Source organism: Pinus tabuliformis, chromosome 7 (assembly GCF_031772625.1).
Source record: "Pinus tabuliformis cultivar Carrire ecotype Pingquan chromosome 7, CPIR1, whole genome shotgun sequence".
Taxonomy (NCBI): domain Eukaryota; kingdom Viridiplantae; phylum Streptophyta; class Pinopsida; order Pinales; family Pinaceae; genus Pinus; species Pinus tabuliformis.
This window is the reverse complement of record NC_142293.1, coordinates 1,830,050,951-1,830,071,765: the sequence shown is the minus strand read 5'-3', so window position 1 is coordinate 1,830,071,765 and position 20,815 is coordinate 1,830,050,951. Positions and strand designations below refer to the sequence as shown.

The 20,815-nt window shown below is 34.9% G+C and overlaps 2 protein-coding genes across 2 annotated transcripts; both read right to left on the bottom strand.

Annotated features, from left to right (window-relative positions):
* On the bottom strand, positions 1 to 15,379 carry LOC149255718 (uncharacterized). The gene is made up of 3 exons (XM_089455117.1): positions 15,278 to 15,379; positions 742 to 851; positions 1 to 617 (listed from the first exon to the last, which is right to left on the bottom strand). Exons 1-3 carry the CDS (start codon positions 15,377 to 15,379, stop codon positions 392 to 394), a joined length of 438 nt encoding a protein of 145 aa, XP_089311243.1. The 3' UTR covers positions 1 to 391.
* A 2,402-nt stretch (positions 15,380 to 17,781) lies between these two features.
* On the bottom strand, positions 17,782 to 18,550 carry LOC149255717 (uncharacterized). Its single transcript, XM_089457291.1, has 2 exons — positions 18,401 to 18,550; positions 17,782 to 18,276 (listed from the first exon to the last, which is right to left on the bottom strand). Exons 1-2 carry the CDS (start codon positions 18,499 to 18,501, stop codon positions 18,051 to 18,053), a joined length of 327 nt encoding a protein of 108 aa, XP_089313417.1. The 5' UTR covers positions 18,502 to 18,550; the 3' UTR covers positions 17,782 to 18,050.
* Between the last annotated feature and the right edge of the window lie 2,265 nt (positions 18,551 to 20,815).

Below are 20,815 nucleotides of genomic sequence, written 5' to 3'. Positions count from 1 at the left end.
ATGCATATATTACATTTATAAAACGCACACACCTTGATCTGAGGCAATACAATAATTCTTGTGTGGTCAACTGGTCTAGCCACGATTTAAGTACAATGACTTAGGTTTTGATTGCAAGAACAGAAGGCATATTATTGAGTTATGTATTTGCTGGGAGTCTGGATAAGTCACCACTCCCATTGCTTAACATTACATGAGACGAGATGAGAATCATTCCAATTCCAAAATGTAAGGAGAAGGAAATTGCAAACGAGATTTGAAGCAATGAAGACTACGTTGGGTCAAGAAGAGGCGTTGTCACGACTACCAGATTCAAATCCAGGCTCTTGAACAACTTTAACTCCGCCAAACTATCCAGCCAAACGCTAAGACTGTGTGGCTGTTGATTCTTTCAAGCAGAAAGAAAAAGACGAATTGGCCTGTGATAGATTACCCTTCCCATCTTCTTCCGCATCTTTTGGCTTTTGCCTGCTTTCTCTTTGTCGTTCATGCCATCTCCTCCTTTAAGTGATGATGATGTGTTCTTGATGTTGTTCATGGGCACCATATCTTCTATATTGAATTTCCAATCGCTCTCCAATCGAGGTTGAGCGCATGCAAAACATAAAACACTTACTCTGCAATGCAAATCCAATTAATTAGATCAGAATCAATATCTACCAGTAACCCTACAAATCGAATATGTAAACAATTAGGTATTGTTATGAAACAAATATGTTGTTGTGGCAGATGAAGACCTACCTTAGGGGAGTTATTAGTTGGCCCAGGACCTGCTGCTTCTGATCAGAACATGATCTTGGAGGCTTGTGATCATCGCCCGAGTACTCCGCTTGGGAATCCATATAATCTGTCTGCTAAAAAAAGATTGACATGAGCATGCCAAATGACAGGCTTTTATGTTATTTGTTTTCTCAAAACCCAACAGCTGGAAAGGAAGCAACGACCCCCTGTTTTGGGTTTTGAAATACAACGGCTGAACCGCTAACTCAATACAGCTGGGGGCCCTTGTTTTGCGTTGTTTTGATATAAACTCCGTTCACCGCCGCCCAGTAAACTACTCGTTTCATGTGAGTTTTAAGTAGAATCAGCATAGCTGTAAATAAATCATTTTATTTACATGATGGTGGTTTTATTAATAATTCCTTTTTATTTAAAAAAACAATGATAATAAATAAAATCGTTTTGATTTTTCTAAGGATTCAAAGCGTTATCTTTTCGATTTATTTTTTCGAAAATGAGTCATGAGCGAAGTTCTTAATATCGATGAACTTTCACTTTCAAATAATTCTTGCCGGATTAAGGGGGTAAATAAAGGGTAATAATGAGTACCCTTTACCCCATGTTACTCTAAGCTCTTTTATATATAATTTAAAATTATGCTCATTTAAAATGGGTAGGTTGGGCACTTTGACATAATTTAAAATTATGCTTATTTAATAAATTACATGAAATGATCTTTGAAATGATGATCATTTAAAATCATGTTTAATTTACTATTTAAAAGATTAATAAATTAGAAAAAGTTTTGTGGTTTTTTTTTTAATAATTTTCGTGTATTTGTGTTTTATATTTTATTTATGAGTTTGATTTCATAATATTTAAATGTTTTAAATAAGTGAAAATATTGTTTGATTTTATAGTTCTGGAATGTATTAAATAATTAAAAAGTGTTTCAGGATGTGATGGTCATTTAAAATCATGTTCAATTTACTATTTAAAAGATCCATTATTTCGAAGAAGTTTTGTGGTTTTCTTTCTTGATAATTTCCATGTATTTGTGTTTCATCGTATGAGTTTGATTTTATCGTATTTAAATGTTTTAAATAAGTGAAAATATTGTTTGATTTCATAGTTCTTAAATGCTTTAAATATTTTATCGTATTTAAATGTTTTAAATAAGTGAAAATATTGTTTGATTTCATAGTTCTTAAATGCTTTAAATAACTAAAAAAGTATCCCAGGTGGGTGAGTGTGAAAATCTAATGCCCTCCCTCAAACCCTTGTGAATGTGAAAATCTAACACCTTGTCAGACTACAATGCCCTTCCTCAAACCCTCCCAATGAGGTGAATGTGAAAATCCAACACCCTCACTCAAACCTTTGTTCGTGTGAAAATCTAACACCCTATGAAAATACAACGCTCTCCCTCAAACCCTTCCAACGATGTGAGTGTGAAAATCCAACACTGTCCCTCAAAGGCACACCTGGACCAAATGCACGCCTGGGCCAAGGATCTGATACCATGTTGAGGTTTTCCATTACACCAAAACTCACATGCCTTAGTAAACTTCCAAATCATTATCATTAACTTTATGAGTGGTCCTAGGGTGGATCCAAGAATCATGGTTAGTCCACATGATTCATAAATTCCCAACTATGTGAGTGTGAAAATCCAATACTTATTTCTTCAATCCACTCACTAATGTATATAAAGTATTAGTCATGTATATAAAGATATTTTGCATTCATACTCTTTTTTTGTATTCTCTTTATTTTTCCATCCGAGAATTTGATAGGATCAAGAATCATTTTGAACATTATTCTTTCCTTCAAGTTGAATTGAGCAAATCATTATAATCACATGGGATTTCATTCAACCTCCTTTGAAAACATTTTTGCATATCCTTTAGTTTTATATTTATTGACAGGGATTCTAATTTTAAAAGCTCATAATAATTATATTCACTAGTTAACCTCTCCATTTATGTTTTTAATGGGATGTTTTCTTCTTAATATTGATGATACATTTCTCTACTTCTCATTAAATATTCTTCTTTTATGGACTATTTCTTTTTGACATTCTTGTTTTAATCTCTCCAACTTTTATTGGTGTTGTAATTGTATACTATGCTTATTTTTTAAGATGATTGATTTATTTATTTTTGTTGCTCTTCCTCACTAGTCAACATTGAACTCTTCAGTCTCTTTTCAAGAAAAATAAATTCACATTTTTACTTTTATAATTCATTTACTAAGTCATCAATGAATTTAGATGATCAAATACTCTCTGTGCAAAATTTATATTTTATTATTAATACACTCAAAAATTATTTATATTATCAAATGCTCCCAATTCATAATTTAAATTAGTATTATTTTAAAATTTATGTCTAATTATTAGATTTTCGACTTTTGTGATTTATAATATAGTAAGTAGGTTTTTTTATTAATCACATACGTATTATTTAGTAACGTTTCGAACAACTAGCTAATGTGGTTCATCTTTTGTCCTAAAAATAAACCATATTAGGTGATTCAAAACATCCACTAAATAATACTGATGTGATTAATCCCAAAAAAATACTTAGTACAACTAATGTGATTTATCTTTTGTCTTAAAAATAAATCACATTAACCAATTCGAAACATCCACTAAATAATATTAACATGATTAATCCGAAAAACATACTTAGTATAATTATATTTGATTATTCAAAAAATTTAAATCTAAAACTATCTTTATAATGCAAAAAAAAAATAACATACACCATAGGTACGTTTCACACTGAGAAGGAAGGAAGCAACCACCCTCCCTTGTTTTGCGATGGCTTGATCCGGTCCCCAGATGGCACTGCGCAGTAATCCACATGCTTTATTCATGGTTTTGTTTTTTTGTTGGGTGGTGTAACACTCTTTTGTGTGTGTGAATAGGGTTAGCATAATAGTGTCCTCCATTGTTTCGTATCACGTGTTTTCCAAACAACAGTAAAATTGTCTTCAAAACTAAATGCAATCTGCCAAGTTCATGGAGGCTATTCATTCAACGTCGTGAAAGTACGGTGTTGGGCCCTTGGTTGGAATTCTATTCTTTAAAATAGGGAGCTGAAAATTAATTTAAAAATATATATATTTTTGGAGCCGAGAGGTGTGTTAGAAATTCTATAATTTCAGCAACGATTCTGCATGCGGAATAAACTGAAAGAATCATTAAATCTTAATGCCCAGGGATACGAGTTACCTCCAGCCATTGGCGATGTTTTGATGGAGGCCACAGTCCACTTGCTTCTTCTTCAGCACTCCAGCTTCTATCCAAGCAAAAAGAAAAGAACACAAAATTCTGAAGGAACTTCCAAGCTCTGCTATCTCAGCTAGATGGTGTAAAACTGAAGGGGATTGAGATATGAGCTTGGGGACCAAACAGATGAACATATAGCTAAGCTTCCATCAAGCTTCTAATAGCTATGTGTTAGATGTCCACAAATCAAGGCAGAGAACTCGAATCAAAGTGATGGACCACTATAGTAGCTCCTAATAATAAATTTAGTAATTGCAGTTTCTTTTCTTAACTTAAGGAAACTACTGCAGTTGGTTTCCATAAGTTAAGGAAAGACTGCAATTCCATAATTGTAGGCAGCAATTGTGCAAAACTTAATGGAGCTAACATTCTCCCACTTGGTCCATACTTCCAAACTTAATGTCTCAACTTAAAAACCATTGATAATCTGTATTAAGTAATAGATACATGAATCATGGCGATAAGTCCTCTAATGACGAGTATTATCTTCCATGTATTACTATGCATTTATTCTTATTATAATTTATGTGGCAACAATTTCTTAATGAATAAACCTTATGTTTATTCTTGGTCCTTCTTAAATGAATTTTCTCAAATCAACTTAAGGTGCACATAAATATGACAAAAACATCACAATAATTAAGAATTTCATTAAAATAACATTGTCCATACAATGAAAAACTACATAATGGAACCAAGTCCCATATTCAATACATGATCCTTGAATTTAAATGGTGGCATGCCCTTAGTCAAAGGATCAGCGATCATTAACTCAGTGCTGACGTGCTTAATGACCACTTTCTTTTCTTTAACACGTTCCCTTATAGCTAAATACTTAATGTCGATGTGTTTATTTCGACTCCCACTTTTATTGTTTTTAGCCATAAAACAACAGCTGAATTATCACAATATATTCTCAATGGCTTAGATATAGAATCCATAATTCTAAGCCCAGAAATGAAATTCCTAAGCCATACACCGTGTAAAGTAGCCTCAAAACAGGAGACGAACTCGGCTTCCATAGTGGAAGTGGCAATCAAGGTCTGCTTGGCATTCCTCCATGATACAGCTCCACCAGCCAACATAAAAATGTAACCTGATGTTGATTTACGTGAATCAACACATCCAGCAAAGTCAGAATCTGAGTAGCCAATTACTTCCAAGTTGTCCGTCCGTCTATACATAAGCATGTAGTCTTTGGTTCCTTGAAGGTACCTCATTACTTTCTTTGCAGCTCTCCAGTGGTCTAAACCTGGATCACTCTGATATCGTCCCAACATTCCCACAACAAATGCAATGTCAGGTCTTGTGCAGACTTGAGCATACATTAGGCTTCCGACAGCAGAAGCATATGGAATGTTCTTCATTTGTTCCCTTTCAAAGTCGTTCTTCGGGCATTGGTTCAAATTGAACCTATCACCCTTCACAATGGGAGCTACACTTGGTGAACAATCCTTCATCCGAAATCTCTCTAAAAATTTTATTAATATAGGTTTCCTGGGACAGACCCAAGATGCCTCAAAATCTGTCTCTATGGATCTTAATGCCAATGACATAAGATGCCTCACCCATATCCTTCATATCAAGATTTTTAGAGAGGAATTGTTTCACCTCATGTAGCAAACCCTTATCATTGGTTGCTAGCAAAAGGTCATCCACATATAAAACAAGAAAACAAATTTTACTCCCACTAACCTTCAGGTATATACATTGATCCATAATGTTTTCTACAAAACCAAAAGAAGAAATTACATTATGGAATTTCAAATACCATTGGCGGGATGCTTGTTTTAAACCATATAATGACTTCTTGAGCTTGCAAACCAATTGCTCACCATCACTAGAGGGGAATCCTTCAGGTTGTTTCATGTAAACCTCTTCCTCTAGATCTCCATTAATTCTATCTATGGAGATATGACCTAGTCTCCGGTGCCATAATTTAGAGGAATCTTCATTAATAACACATCTTTTAGTGCCAGTGTGAACATGCATTGAATCATATGTGACATTGTTTTGTAAATTAATGCAGTAAAGACCATTAGACAAAATACCATTCCCAACATAATCAGATTTATAGAATAGACTGAAAGATTTTTTCTGAAAAGTTTAAGGAATATCCAAAAAGGTACAAGCCTTGAAACTGAGATCAAGTTTCTAGAAAAACTTGAAACATAAAAGGTCTTTTCTAACTCCAAAACAAAGCCACTACTTAAAGTTAAATAACATGTTCCTATAGCTTCCACATGCGAGCCCATCTTGTTTCCTGATAAGATGCTTTGCTCACTTCCCACTGGCTTCCTTAGGTTTTGCAAACCCTTTGTCTGCAAGCCATTTCTGAAATTTGGCGCATTCCTTCTTCATGTGTCCCTTCTTCCTACAGAAAAAACACTTGGAAACCTTCTTGATATCGGCTTGGGGAGGTACTTTACCTTTCCCTTTCCGATTGGCTTGAGATTTGCCTTTTCCACGCGTTGCCAGCATTGCACTCTCTCCCAGTTCCATCACCAGTCTCTCTTCCTCTTGAACACACATGGTCATGAGTTCATTAATTGACCATTTATCCTTATGTGTGTTGTATGAGATTTTGAAAGGTCCATATTGGTGCGGAAGGGTGTTCAGGATGTAGTACACTAGGAAGGACTCCGATATTTCAACCTCGAGTTTCTTCAATTGAGCCACAGTGTCCCTCATCTGCATGATGTGCTCGCGCACACCTTTCACACTGGTGAGCCTTAGGGATGAGAACTTCATGATTAGGGTGCTTGCTAGTGCCTTGTCTGAAGAGACGAATTGTTCATCAATGGCCTTCAACAAGTCTCGGACCTTGTCATGCTGATCAACGGAACCTCGAATACCAGCTGAAATTTTAGTCTTAATGAACATCATGCTTAGACGATTGGATCGCTCCCATCGTTCATAAAGCGTGATGTCCGCTGCAGTGCTGGTATTTGTGAGTGCCGATGGTTCATCTTTCCTGATAGCATAATCTATGTCCATCCACCCTAGATGAAGGAGAATCCTCTCCTTCCAAATCTTGTAGTTATCTCCCTTAAGTTCGGGAATGTCACAACGAATTTCAGAGAAATTTGCAGGTTGTACTACTGCATCAAAATAAAGAATCACATGCTTATGTTAAAATTGAGGCTTAATAAACTTTCATGTTTTACCAATGTAAATCATGCTAAAAAGAATTGAATCAAATGACATAAAAATTGCCTGTGGGCTAAATTTTTAATTCAAACAGATTCAATAAAACTTTATGATAAAACTTATTAATTCATAACTCCTGTGGGTAGGTTATGAAATTTTATCCTAATTAATTACATAAATATAATAAAGATTCCTGTGGGATAAAATTCATTATATTCAGTGTAAATCATGCTAAAAAAGAATTGAATCAAATGACATAAAAATTGCCTGTGGGCTAAATTTTTAATTCAAACAGATTCAATAAAACTTTATGATAAAACTTATTAATTCATAACTCCTGTGGGTAGGTTATGAAATTTTATCCTAATTAATTACATAAATATAATAAAGATTCCTGTGGGATAAAATTTATTATATTAAGTGTAATTAATTACAATTTAATGTCTAAATAATCTTTATGTGATCTTATCAAAATATATAATTTTATTTAATTAAAGATGTTGTGGCTATTCTCTAATTAATTAAAATTATATGGATCACTAGACATTATTTTGCTGCATAAAGAAAACTTAACCAGAGAGAAAAATAATGTTTACTGAAAAGAGTAAGTCAAAATGACATTTTAATAAACTCCATATAACTGTAATAATTTTCCAGCAAAATCAAAATTAAGGTTAAAGCAGTCAGCATTACCGAAAATGACTACAATTTGATTGTTCAATTTTATAAACTTAACCCGGAGATTGACTGAAGCAACATTGATCTACTTTGCATTTGCTATGCAAATGCAGTTCGAAGGCTAGCTGGCTTGACTTCAGGCTCCGTCCTTAAGTTTATAAAACAACAAGAATTGACCAGCAAACAAGCTATTTTGCTCACAAGATAAATAAAATTAAAATCAAATTTACATTCCTTAGTCTAACTGTCCCATAATTTATTTAAGACTAATTCTTAAATTAATTACAAAATGGGCTCTAAACAATTTGCAAACAAAACTGCAAATTTGAAATACTATTTATATATATTTATATAAAATTTCATGTGAGCCTAAACCAAACACGCATAAAATAATATATATATAAAATAAAAGGTTAGTTCATCGTGTAATTACTTTTATTGAAGTGGAATAAATGTGTCATCCCATAATAACTATAACATTAATATCAATGCTCATTGGGACAAATTTAATTTAACTTTATGTTTTACCAAACATTGAAACTTATGCTTATTGTCACAAATTCAATTTAAAATAATGTTTTACTTCGACCCGAGAATGCTTTATTCAAATTTTCTATTTTATAATTATGACAATCCAACTACCACATGACAATTTACCAGGTCAGTATACCACTAACTATTGTCCCATTCTCGGATATAATATAAAAATATTATGCAGCAGAAATATTCTAATAAGTTTTGATGAAGGCAGTAAATAAAACAATAGTGAAGGCTGCTAGGCCACATGGATCTACGTCCAACTATTGTCCTTATTATAACCTAGTCGCCAGGTCGCATCAAAGTTTTGAGAAATAGAATAATCTCAACATGAAAAGCTGACTGACTTATGTGCTTCTTTAAATTATAAAACAACTTTCCATTGCCTATGTTATCATGAAATGAAAGCCATAAATAAAACGATGGTGGAAGTTGCTAGCCACGAGTCCACGTCGAACCATTGTCATATCATTTAATGCAGAGGTAAAGAAACAGGCAAACTTCACTGTTGCATGTATTCTACACATAGAGGAGAAACAGAGAACATACCATCGATTTTGGGAGATATCACGCAGAATTTGAGCGTTTAATGGCTCTGGCTCAACACAAGAGATTATAGCTTTAACTTTTAACACACCACCAATCTTACACATTCACGAGTTACAGCAATGCATGTTAAAACTATGCTTGGTAAAAGCTTGGTAAAATGTGAGTCCCATCTTGACCGCCTGATCAACCCCAGGTGCAGATCAGAACCATCATTAGAAAAATTCTTGGCACAGATCATAGATCAGAAGCTCATATTCTTGAAACGTTTCTAATCTGATCAAACAGGGTAAAGACAATTGATCATAAACACAGATCTTACATTCGGCGCAGATCTTAAAAGTACCCCTAATGTTTTTTCGTACACCCAAAATAAAATTAAGCAACAACCCACTTAGAACACATGCTGAAATCCCATGATTTATATATAACGAGGGGAATTCCATGAAAAAAGAAGAAGAAAGAAAACGCACGGATCGGAGAGCAGAATTGAATTGTTGTAGATCGCACTATGCTTCAGGCACAATAAAATACCAAATCGTAAGGAAAAATGATGAGAAAGGACCATGCCTGTTAGAGATCCCGAGCCAAGGCGATGCCAAAACCCAATCACAATATCCCGAACTATATGCATACAAATAAAATAATACATACAATAACTCTGCAACAGATTGCCTGCCGATACAGGATGCAGCGAAGGAACAACGAATAAACAAGAACATGTAAAAATCCAAATAATGCATTTTGTAATGATATTTCGCTCTAGACTTTCATCAAACGCTTTGCATATTGCCTTCCATATAATCATTAATGCGCACAAAAATTACAAATACAAAGCACTTCAAAGTATTCGAATCGCACACCAAGGCAGAGGTAAATTAAGCTCTGATACCAAATGTTAGAAATTCTATAATTTCAGCAACGATTCTGCATGCGAAATAAACTGAAAGAATCATTAAATCTTAATGCCCAGGGATACAAGTTACCTCCAGCCATTGGCGATGTTTTGATGGAGGCCACAGTCCACTTGCTTCTTCTTCAGCACTCCAGCTTCTATCCAAGCAAAAAGAAAAGAACACAAAATTCTGAAGGCACTTCCAAGCTCTGCTATCTCAGCTAGATGGTGTAAAACTGAAGGGGATTGAGATATGAGCTTGGGGACCAAACAGATGAACATATAGCTAAGCTTCCATCAAGCTTCTAATAGCTATGTGTTAGATGTCCACAAATCAAGGCAGAGAACTCGAATCAAAGTGATGGACCACTATAGTAGCTCCTAATAATAAATTTAGTAATTGCAGTTTCTTTTCTTAACTTAAGGAAACTACTGCAGTTGGTTTCCATAAGTTAAGGAAAGACTGCAATTCCATAATTGTAGGCAGCAATTGTGCAAAACTTAATGGAGCTAACAAGGTGTATTAGTATAATAGAGATGTTGTAATGTTTTATATTTTTACTCATTTAAAAAAAAAAATCATAAAATTTTTGGGTTATGGTTTTTTCTATTATATATTTTTTTAAATTTATAATTTTAGATCTACCAAGCTCTAACATAGATCAAATTTCTTATCATTCTAAAGATTTACACCTTAAAATAAAGTTTTGATCCAGAATTAAAATAAATTTAAAATTAATTAAAATTTTACATCTAAATGAGATTAATACCATATTTGAAATGATTAACTTATCGCCACTATTTCTTTTCGTAAAAACAGTTCAATTTGTCAATATAAATCTAAGAATATTTAAAAAGGCTTTTTAATAAAAGTGTTTTTAAATAAAAATATATAGAAATACAAAATTTACACATTGTGAAAAAGAAAAACCACATATAGACGATTTATGTGAACACAATGCGCTGGAAATTTGAAAAAGTTGGTGGAGGTGACTCACAGATCCATTGACTTGTGAAAAAAACTTCGTCAATGGAAATTTGAAAGTTGGTGGAGGTGACTCACAGGTCCATTGACTTGTGAAAATAACTTCGTCAATGTTAAAGCGGTTACTCATCCTAACGCAAACATCAGGCTGCCGACTTTTTAAACGCAATGGAAAGGAAGCAACAACCATTGTTTTGGGAATTGAAATGCAACGGCGCGGGTTAAGAGCAAAGAAAAGGAGACCGGAAAATGTAGAGGACAACGGCAAAAACAATACCGTTTGGTCCCCTATTTTCTGCGTGGTTTAGATATGAGCGCCCAACACCGCTGCGCGGTAAACCACACGCTCGATGCCGACGGGCATTGTATATGCGGTATTCAAATTACCCCTTCTCATTGAGTTCTGATTGCTGGTTTCTCAAATATTTCGCAATGAGATGAACATGATTTATCTGGTTTAGGTTTCTTTTATTGCTTAATATTCAGGGAATCAGCAATTGACATAAACATGTTCATTTGAGTTAGGGTAACAAGTGAAAGTTTTTTCTATCAATTTACTTAAAACTTTGCTGTTTTATTGTAGAATATTTAAGGAATCAGCGATAGATATAAGAATACTTATTATTTGAGTTAGGGTGACAAGTCAAAGTTTATTGAGTCCATTTACCTTTACCTAAAACCTTGATAATCTAAGTTATTTTAAAATGAACCATGGAAAAATTATATGAGCAAAGTTTTTAACATTGAAGTATAATTTTTATTTCCGACATTATTCTTATCAAATTTGGAGATATTGGTTGGATAAATGTGACAATATGAGTGCACCTTAACCTATGTTAGACTAAGACTTTGCCTGGCTTCTTCATCAAATTGTTCTTCTTGTGACAAGGGAAATTGTTCTTCTCATGACAAGGGATGGCATGATATAGGATCACACTCACCTGATGCATGGATGATCCAAGAAATGGCGATTCTTTAAAATCACGTTAAATCCATTCAACATTGAAGGACTTTGACCCTCCATTTGCTCATCCAATTTTCCACTGGAATTGTCCAAGACATTTGTTCACCCTCCCTCAATACATTTAGAGTTCTAGCCTCCTCCATGAATTTTTTTCACCATTTTTTTTTCTTTACTTGTTGTCTGACCTTACTTTGCTCCATTCAATGTTATGAAAGTGTTGACCATAAGCTAAACATTTGCCCAAGGTTAATTTTTCCACTTGAACTTTATCTAGAAATTTGACTCTCCATGCATTTCACAAGGCTCTACAACTAAAATTGTTGTAAAAATAATCTCTTCACAATAAAGCTAGGTTTGATTTACTCCTCTCAGCCATTTGCAATTTGACATGCTAGGCTTTACAATAACAATTAGTTTAAGAAAGTAACATAGATAATATTAACCCTCTACGTTAAGGGTCCTCTTGACTATTTGCGATCCTATGGCTTATTTTGATTATTTTGTATTGTTGAGGCTATGTTTTTACCCTTGTTATTTGCATGCATGGATATATAGTAACAATATTGGTGTATTAATTTGCAGCATACAAGTTTTAGTTTTGTTATCTTTTAATTTGTTTACGATTTGACTATGGCAATACTTTTTTATTTGACTTAATTATCTTGAAAATTATTTATATACCATGTTATCGGTTTAAATTACGATGTTGCTTTCATGCACTAGATTAGGGGTGTGGTGGTGGATGATCATCATCCTAGTACAATGGAGCCTTGAGGTATCTACACCTTAGTACATGCTATGTTAAAAAATTATCACCATAAGATATTTGTATTGTCAAGGACTAGATGATAAATTTATGCTTCAATAGGTTTGTTATGACATTACTTGTAGTTCTAAGCAATGATGTTCTAAAAGTTGTTTGTGTTTCTAGATCTATACTCAATTCAATAAGAGCCTATGAATGAGCCGCCTAATGCATTTGCCATAGTGGATTTTATTTAAGTCTATGATGGAAGACTCTCTGATTTATATATTTTAAATGAGAAAAACTCATAAGTCGGCCCCTCCTCCCAAGGAACGTGTCCTTTGGTGATCTGCAAAATCCACACACACACACACACACACACATATATATATCTATATATATGAGTTGAGACACTCCATTTAGTGGATTGATCTCAGGCATCTATATTACGAAGAAATAACAGTTCACAATTTGTGAACTTGAAAAAAAAAGGAATCTCTCTGATATTTGTCGTGCGCAGGTCTTTGTGGCATAAATGCTATACAACAACACTCTCGATAGTTCAGGAGGCCTGAACTATAGTTCAGGAGACTGAATCAAGCCAATTGTGATTGCGATTGGGACGTGGTTGCTCGTTAAACTATGCCAACTCTGTGTATGCCTACCATCATTAAAAAAGGAGAGCGTTGTGACAATCTTTTGAATATGTGTTCTCTATACATGATTCGGTCCTAACTATTGAATCAACATGTCTCAAGAGTGCTGGTGAGCATGAAGAGACAGAGGAAACCACAGATACCAAGGAGGAAGCTAAAGGGCCAATGAAGAGAGGAAATCGAAAAAAACAGAGGCATGAGGAACAAATAAGAGGAGGAAAAAAAGAGAACAGTATGTGGTTGAATGGGGTTGAGCATTGTTGAGGGCTATTAAAACGCTGTGGAAAATAAGTTGGAGGAGACAGAGGCAACGAGAGGATCCAACAGAACAGAAAGAGGGCCAAAGGGTCAACAAGACAGCAGACAGTCGAAGGGGAGAAGTAGCCAGCAGAGAACATACGCTTGAACAAGAAGTTGTTCTTTATGCAGAGCTTAGTGCTACTAACAGTAGACTGACTAAAGGTGTGTGAAGACATTATCAGAGAGCATGAAGGTTATTGGAGACTATGTGTGGGCAGTGTGCAGAGTTGTAAAGAATCATTCATAAGAAGACTGGTTGTCATTGATACTATAGCTTGGAGACTATAGTGAAGTTGTAAACAGACAGAACTCAACAGAGAAGAGTTCTGAGAGCAGAAGATTACTATCAAACATGGCTTGACAAGATTGGGTTGGAACCCTTGGGGTTGGTGCCTCAGGAGTGAGAAGGATTGGAGTCCTTGGGGCTGGTGCCTTAGAAGCAAGAAGGATAGGAGTCCTTGGGGCTAGTGCCTCAAAAGTAAGGAGGATTGGAGTCCTCGAGGTTGATGCCTCAGAAGTAAGAGGATTGGAGTCCTTGGGGTTGATGCCTCAGAAGTAGGAAGGATAGGAGTCTTTGGGACTGGTGTCTTAGGAAATGGAAGGATTGAAGTCCTTAGGAGTTGGTGCTCCTAAGTCCAAGATTGGTGGCTTGGCGAAATAGAGTTGGTGCTCTGGAGGTTGTAGCCTCACCAAAATGTGAGTTGGAGCTTGGCAACTGATTGCAACCACTTATATATTGTATCTATTTTACTGCAAATATTATATTAATAAAAGAATTTATTATTGTTGTTCATCTTGTGTTCTGAATATATATATGTTTTAACTGGTAAAAAAATAGTCGGAAAAAGAAATACTGATTCACCCCCCCTCTCAGTGTTTCCAACATGCACATCAAAAAAGCGGTGACAATAGGTCAGTTCGATGCTTTAAAAATTAGCAATCAAATTTCAATCTCACATAGCTTTTTTGTAGATGATATTCTGTTGATGGGAATGATCAACAAATTCAAATGGCTCACACTATCCCAAATCTTCAAGAATTTCGAAAGAGCCACTGGCCTCTTTATGAATGAGCTCAAATCCTCCATCCCATATGGATCATGCAATTTAGAATACATCTTATATATTGAGAGGAATTTTGGGGTGGAAGCGGAACCTTTGGATGCGGCCATGAAATACTAAGGATATCACCTCAAGCCAGGAAAATACAAGAATATAGACTAGATATGGCCTGTGGATCGATTTCATATGAGAATCAAGGGTTGGGAACATTGGTGCCTACCTTTGGGAGGCCATATCACCCTCACCCAATCGGTACTCATGCAATTGGAAGTCTATTGGGCTCATCTATTTCGAATCTCGCAGCTTATTTTAAACTCTCTCAATTGTATAATAGCACAATACATATGATTTGTGGCTAGAAAAACTTTCAAATAACATCTGGTCAAACTAGAGAAGGTTGTGAGGACGAAAAAGCTTGGAGGATGGGGAGTTATAAATGTCAGACGTCTTGGTTGGGCATTGCTACTTAAATCGTTATGGAGGGGTATTTTCAATGAAGGCATATGGGGTAAGATAATTTGCTTCAAATATCTTAAGAATAAGGACTTTATTTGCTGGATGAGACAGGGATCTATTGGAAATAAAAAAAGGATCAAAGATTTGGTGTAGTTTCAACAAGATAAAAGAAATTTTTCTACAGAACATATCCTGGTTTTTTGGCACTGGACACAAGATTATATTGGGGAAAGATCATATCCTAGGTATGAGCACTGAATCACCTATTTCAGCAGAGTTAATAAATTACCTCAATAGCAAAGGCATCTTTGTCTGGAACCAGGTCATCCGAGAGCAGATTGGTACCATACCAATTTGGATGGAGCCCAACCAATTGGACCTCACTGGACATCTTGAACAGGAATGGATCTGAATCATTAATTCGATGAAGAGCACTGGCGTTTGCTATGACCGCAGGGCAGACCAAATTACATGGACCGAGAAGAAAAAGAAAATTTAGGAGATAAAAGTAGCGGACTGTTACTTTAATATTTGCATGAAAGAACTACAGATCTCTGATAGGTGCTGGTTCTATAAATTCTGGCATACAAACCTTCCTATAAAGATAACCATGTTCCTGTGGCTGACATGGTAGAATAAAAACCTTACATGGGACAATTTACAAAAGAGAAATCGACATGGCCCGGGGATATGCTACCTATGTAGGAATGAAGGCGAGGATAACATACATCTATTTCTACAATGCCCAAGTTCTGTTAGTATTTGGAAGCATTTTACTGCTATTATGAAGATTCCATATATCCAATTCAATACCATAAATGATTGCTTAAAATGGTGGAGTACACAATGCACCAAATGGAGGACGCTATTTCTCGCAGTCTTCTAGGAAATTTGGAAATGGCACAATCAATTTATCTTTGGAAGTAAAAAGTGGAGAGAAGATATGATTTGTGACTACATAGATCGATGGATCAATTTTGGTTAGGAAAATGGAACTTTGCAGAATAATAAGGAAAACAAGGGGATGGCTCCGAGTAATACATACCTAGCAAGATTTTTTGATGAGGCTTCTCAAGGAGGAAGATGCGGATGTGGTATTTGGATAAAATATTCCGAAGACCAAGAGTTTTGGATACACTGGTACACGGGAGAGGGATTGAGAATGAAAGAAAAATCTATTGCATTGTGCGGGTTAATATGGTTAACTAAATTGATGGATATCCCACAAATGCACATCTATGGAGATTCCCGATGTATTATTGACCATATCATGGGAAAAAACAATATACAACAGAACTCACTTCAAGGCTGGTTAAGTCGAATAGAAAGTTTATGGACCACACTCCAGGATTCCACCATACAACACATCAGCCGAGACTACAACAAAAATGCAGACAGGATGTCAAAGAAGGGGCTACTGGATACACTAGATGGAATGCACATTCAGATAAAAATGATGACACGGATGATAGAAGCAGTGAGTATCCTCATGCCTGGGTAGAGCACTTCACAAATTTGTCTCCTGAGCATCGGAATAGTACAGATAAGTATTTTATAACATACTTTTTGCTCTACTTTTTGTATATGGTATATATGTAAACAAAGACACATTGATGATTTCTGTACGGTGGAGATAATTTTAGAAGACAATGTTAGAAAATGAGCACTTTCTGGGTAATTCAGAGACGTATATTTTGTCAATATTATGGATTGAGGGATGCTGTTAAAAGTGGCATATGGTTATTACCCCTGATCAGCCAGATGTTGGCTGATTTGTCGGGTATATGATGCTAATATGTAACTATGTATACGTAGATGTTGGCTGATTTTTCGAGTATATGATGCTAATATGTAAGTGTGTATATGTACTGTTTTATACCATACAAAACAGAGGTTTTTTTCCTGCTGAAAGAAAAAGTGACTAACTCACAAAATGATCTGCAATTTGTTGTCCGACAAAGTGACTAACTTTCCATGTGCTCACTGTTCGCTTGAACACAAAACCAGTACAATCTATCAATATAAATCTAAGTAGATTTAAAAACTTATTATAATAAAAATTATACAAACAAAGATTTCTAAGTTCTGAAAAAGAAAAGCCTCATCCACATGGGCCAGCTATGTGAAAACAATGAACAGGGAATGTGCAAGTTGTTGGAGGTGACTTATGCATCTATTGACTTGTGAAAATAACTTAATCAATCGAAAATCCATGGAAAAGTGAAGAACAACTACAGGAGTAAACTATTGTAACGCATTAACTCATCGTAACGCATCCATCAAACCGCTGACATTTTACACCACTCTTGAATCATAAAACATTGTACAGAGACACAATGTTTCCAATTGATAAGTATTTGATAGAAATATTCTGTAGCTGTTCATGTTAAGTCGAACACCCATGATCAGTAGTCACAATTTTTAACTCAATCTCAGCTTCCCCGACCTCAATTTTCTTTTTTGAGTTAGTACCCCATATCACTTACAGCAGAAACCATACTCCCATATATATACCATATATTATTAATCTCAGCCACAAATCACCCTTCAATTTCGTTCGAAGTGATATGAGATATTAATTCCGTTATGGTTAACCTGTGTTGCCATGATTTAGCTTTCAACAGTGTCATTCATCCAATGCAACTTTGTAACGATCTTGTTGTCATGCATATATTACATTTATAAAATGCACACACCTTGATCTGAGGCAATACAATAATCCTTGTGTGGTCAACTGGTCTAGCCACGATTTAAGTATAATGACTTAGGTTTTGATTGCAAGAAGTTAGAACAGAAGGCATATTATTGAGTCATATATTTGCTGGGAGTCTGGATAAGTCACCACTCCCATTGCTTAACATTACATGAGACGAGATGAGAATCATTCCAATTCCAAAATGTAAGGAGAAGGAAATTGCAAACGAGATTTGAAGCAATGAAGACTACGTTGGGTCAAGAAGAGGCGTTGTCACGACTACCAGGTTCAAATCCAGGCTCTTGAACAACTTTAACTCCGCCAAACTATCCAGCCAAACCCTAAGACTGTGTGACTGTTGATTCTTTCAAGCAGAAAGAAAAAGACGAATTGGCCTGTGATAGATTACCCTTCCCATCTTCTTCCCCATCTTTTGGCTTTTGCCTGCTTTCTCTTTGTCGTTCATGCCATCTCCTCCTTTAAGTGATGATGATGTGTTCTTGATGTTGTTCATGGGCACCATATCTTCTATATTGAATTTCCACTCGCTCTCCAATCGAGGTTGAGCGCATGCAAAACACAAAACACTTACTCTGCAATGCAAATCCAGTTAATTACATCAGAATCAATATCTACCAGTAAACTTGTAAATCGAATATGTAAACAATTAGGTATTGTTATGAAACAAATATGTTGTTGTGGGAGATGAAGACCTACCTTAGCGGAGTTATTAGTTGGCCCAGGACCTGCTGCTTCTGATCAGAACATGATCTTGGAGGCTTGTGATCATTGCCCGAGTACTCCGCTTGGGAATCCATATAATCTGTCTGCGGTGAAAGAGATCCAATTTATACCATATGTCTGCTAAAAAAAGATTGACATGAGCATGCCAAATGACAGGCTTTTACGTTATTTGTTTCCTCAAAACAAAGGAAGCAACGACCCACTGTTTTGCGATTTGAAATACAACAGCTTGAGATGAACCGCTAACACAATACAGTTGGGGCCCCTTGTTTTGCGTTGTTTTGATATAAACTCCGTTCACCACCGCCCAGTAAACTACTCGCTTCATGTGACTTTTAAGTAGAATCAGCATAGCTGTAAATAAATCATTTTATTTGCATGATGGTGGTTTTATTAATAACTCCTTTTTATTTAAAAAAACAATGATGTTAAATAAAATCATTTTGATTTTTCTAAGGATTCAAGGCGTTATCTTTTCGTTTTATTTTTTCGAAAATGAGTCATGAGCGAAGTTCTTAATATCGATGAACCTTCACTTTCAAATAATTCCTGCCGGATTAACGGGGTAAATAAGGGGTAATAATGAGTACCCCTTACTCCAGTTTAATAATGAGTACCCCTTACCCCATGTTACTCTAAGCTCTTTTATATATAATTCAAAATTATGCTCAATTAAAATGGGTAGGTTGGGCACTTTGACATAATTTAAAATTATGCTCATTTAATAAATTACATGAAATGACCTAGATGATCCTTTAGAATTATGTTTAATTTATTATTTAAAAGATTAATAAATTAGAAAAAGTTTTGTGATTTTTTTTAATATTTTTCATGTATTTGTGTTTTATATTTTATCTATGAGTTTGATTTCATAATATTTAAATGTTTTAAATAAGTGAAAATATTGTTTGATTTTATAGTTCTGGAATGCATTAAATAAGTAAAAAGTGTTTCAGGCTGTGATGGTCATTTAAAATCATGTTCAATTTACTATTTAAAAGATCCATCAATTCAAAGAAGTTTTATGGTTTTCTTTCTTGATAATTTCCATGTATTTGTGTTTTATGTTCTATGTATGAGTTTGAATTTATAGTATTTAAATGTTTTAAATAAGTGAAAATATTGTTTGATTTCATAGTTGTTGAATGCTTTAAATAACGAAAAAAGTGTCCCAACTGGGTGAGTGTGAAAATCCAATGCCCTCCCTCAAACCCTTGTGAATGTGAAAATCTAACACCCTGTCAAATTACAACACCCTCCCTCAAACCCTCCAAACGAGGTGAGTGTGAAAATCCAACACCCTCACTCAAACCTTTGTTTGTGTGAAAACTAACACCCTACGAAAATACAACACTCTCCCTCAAACCCTTCCAACAATGTGAGTGTGAAAATCCAACACCATCCCTCAAAGGCACACCTGGACCAAACGCACACCTGGGCCAAGGATCTGATACCATGTTGAGGTTTTCCATTACACCAAAACCCACAAGGCATGCCATATTGAGGTTTTCCATTACACCAAAACCCACAAGGCACACCTGGACCAAACGCACACCTGGCCAAGGATCTGATACCATGTTGAGGTTTTCCATTACACCAAAACCCACATGCCTTAGTGAACTTCCAAAGAATTATCATTAACTTTATGAGTGGTCCCAGGGTGGATCCAAGAGTGATGGTTAGTCCACATGATTCATAGATTCCCAACTATGTGAGTGTGAAAATCCAATACTTATTTCTTCAATCCACTCATTAATGTATATAAAGTATTGGTTCATGTATATAAAGATATTTTGCATTCATACTCTTTCTTTTGCATTTCAGTTGCCTTAAGAATCCTATAAAGTATTCTCTTTACTTTTCCATCCAAGAATTTGATAGGATCAAAAATCATTTTGAACATTATTCTTTTCTTCAAGTTGAATTTTTTTTCTAGAAGGAAATTTGAGCAAATCATTAAGAATCCTATAAAGTATTCTCTTTATTTTTCCATCCAAGAATTTGATAGGAACAAAAATCATTTTGAACATTATTCTTTTCTTCAAGTTGAATTTCTTTTCTAGAAGAGAATTTGAGCAAATCATTATAATCACGTGAGATTTCACTCAACCTCCTTTAAAAATATTTTTGCATATCCTTTAGTTTTATATTTATTGACAAGAATTCTAATTTGAAAAGCTCATAATAATTATGTTCACTAGTTAACCTCTCCATTTATGTTTTTAATGGGATGTTTTCTTCTTAATATTGATGATACATTTCTTTACTTCTCATTTAATATTCTTCTTTTATGGACTATTGCTTTTTGATGTTCTTGATTTAATCTCTCCAACTTTTATTGGTGTTGTAATTGTATACCATGCTTATTTTTTAAGATGATTGATTTAT

Bases quoted from the DNA above. Each gene is read 5' to 3' on its own strand.
- LOC149255718 (XM_089455117.1), bottom strand. From the start codon at position 15,379: ATGTCCAGTGAGGTCCAATTGGTTGGGCTCCATCCAAATTGGTATGGT. The intron at 852-15,277 runs GTAATTTATTAA...TTTTTTTAGCAG, and splicing joins AAGATGCCTTTGCTATTGAG to ACAGATTATATGGATTCCCA. The intron at 618-741 runs GTAGGTCTTCAT...TTTGCATTGCAG, and splicing joins CAACTAATAACTCCCCTAAG to AGTAAGTGTTTTATGTTTTG.
- LOC149255717 (XM_089457291.1), bottom strand. From the start codon at position 18,501: ATGGATTCCCAAGCGGAGTACTCGGGCAATGATCACAAGCCTCCAAGA. The intron at 18,277-18,400 runs GTAGGTCTTCAT...TTTGCATTGCAG, and splicing joins CAACTAATAACTCCGCTAAG to AGTAAGTGTTTTGTGTTTTG.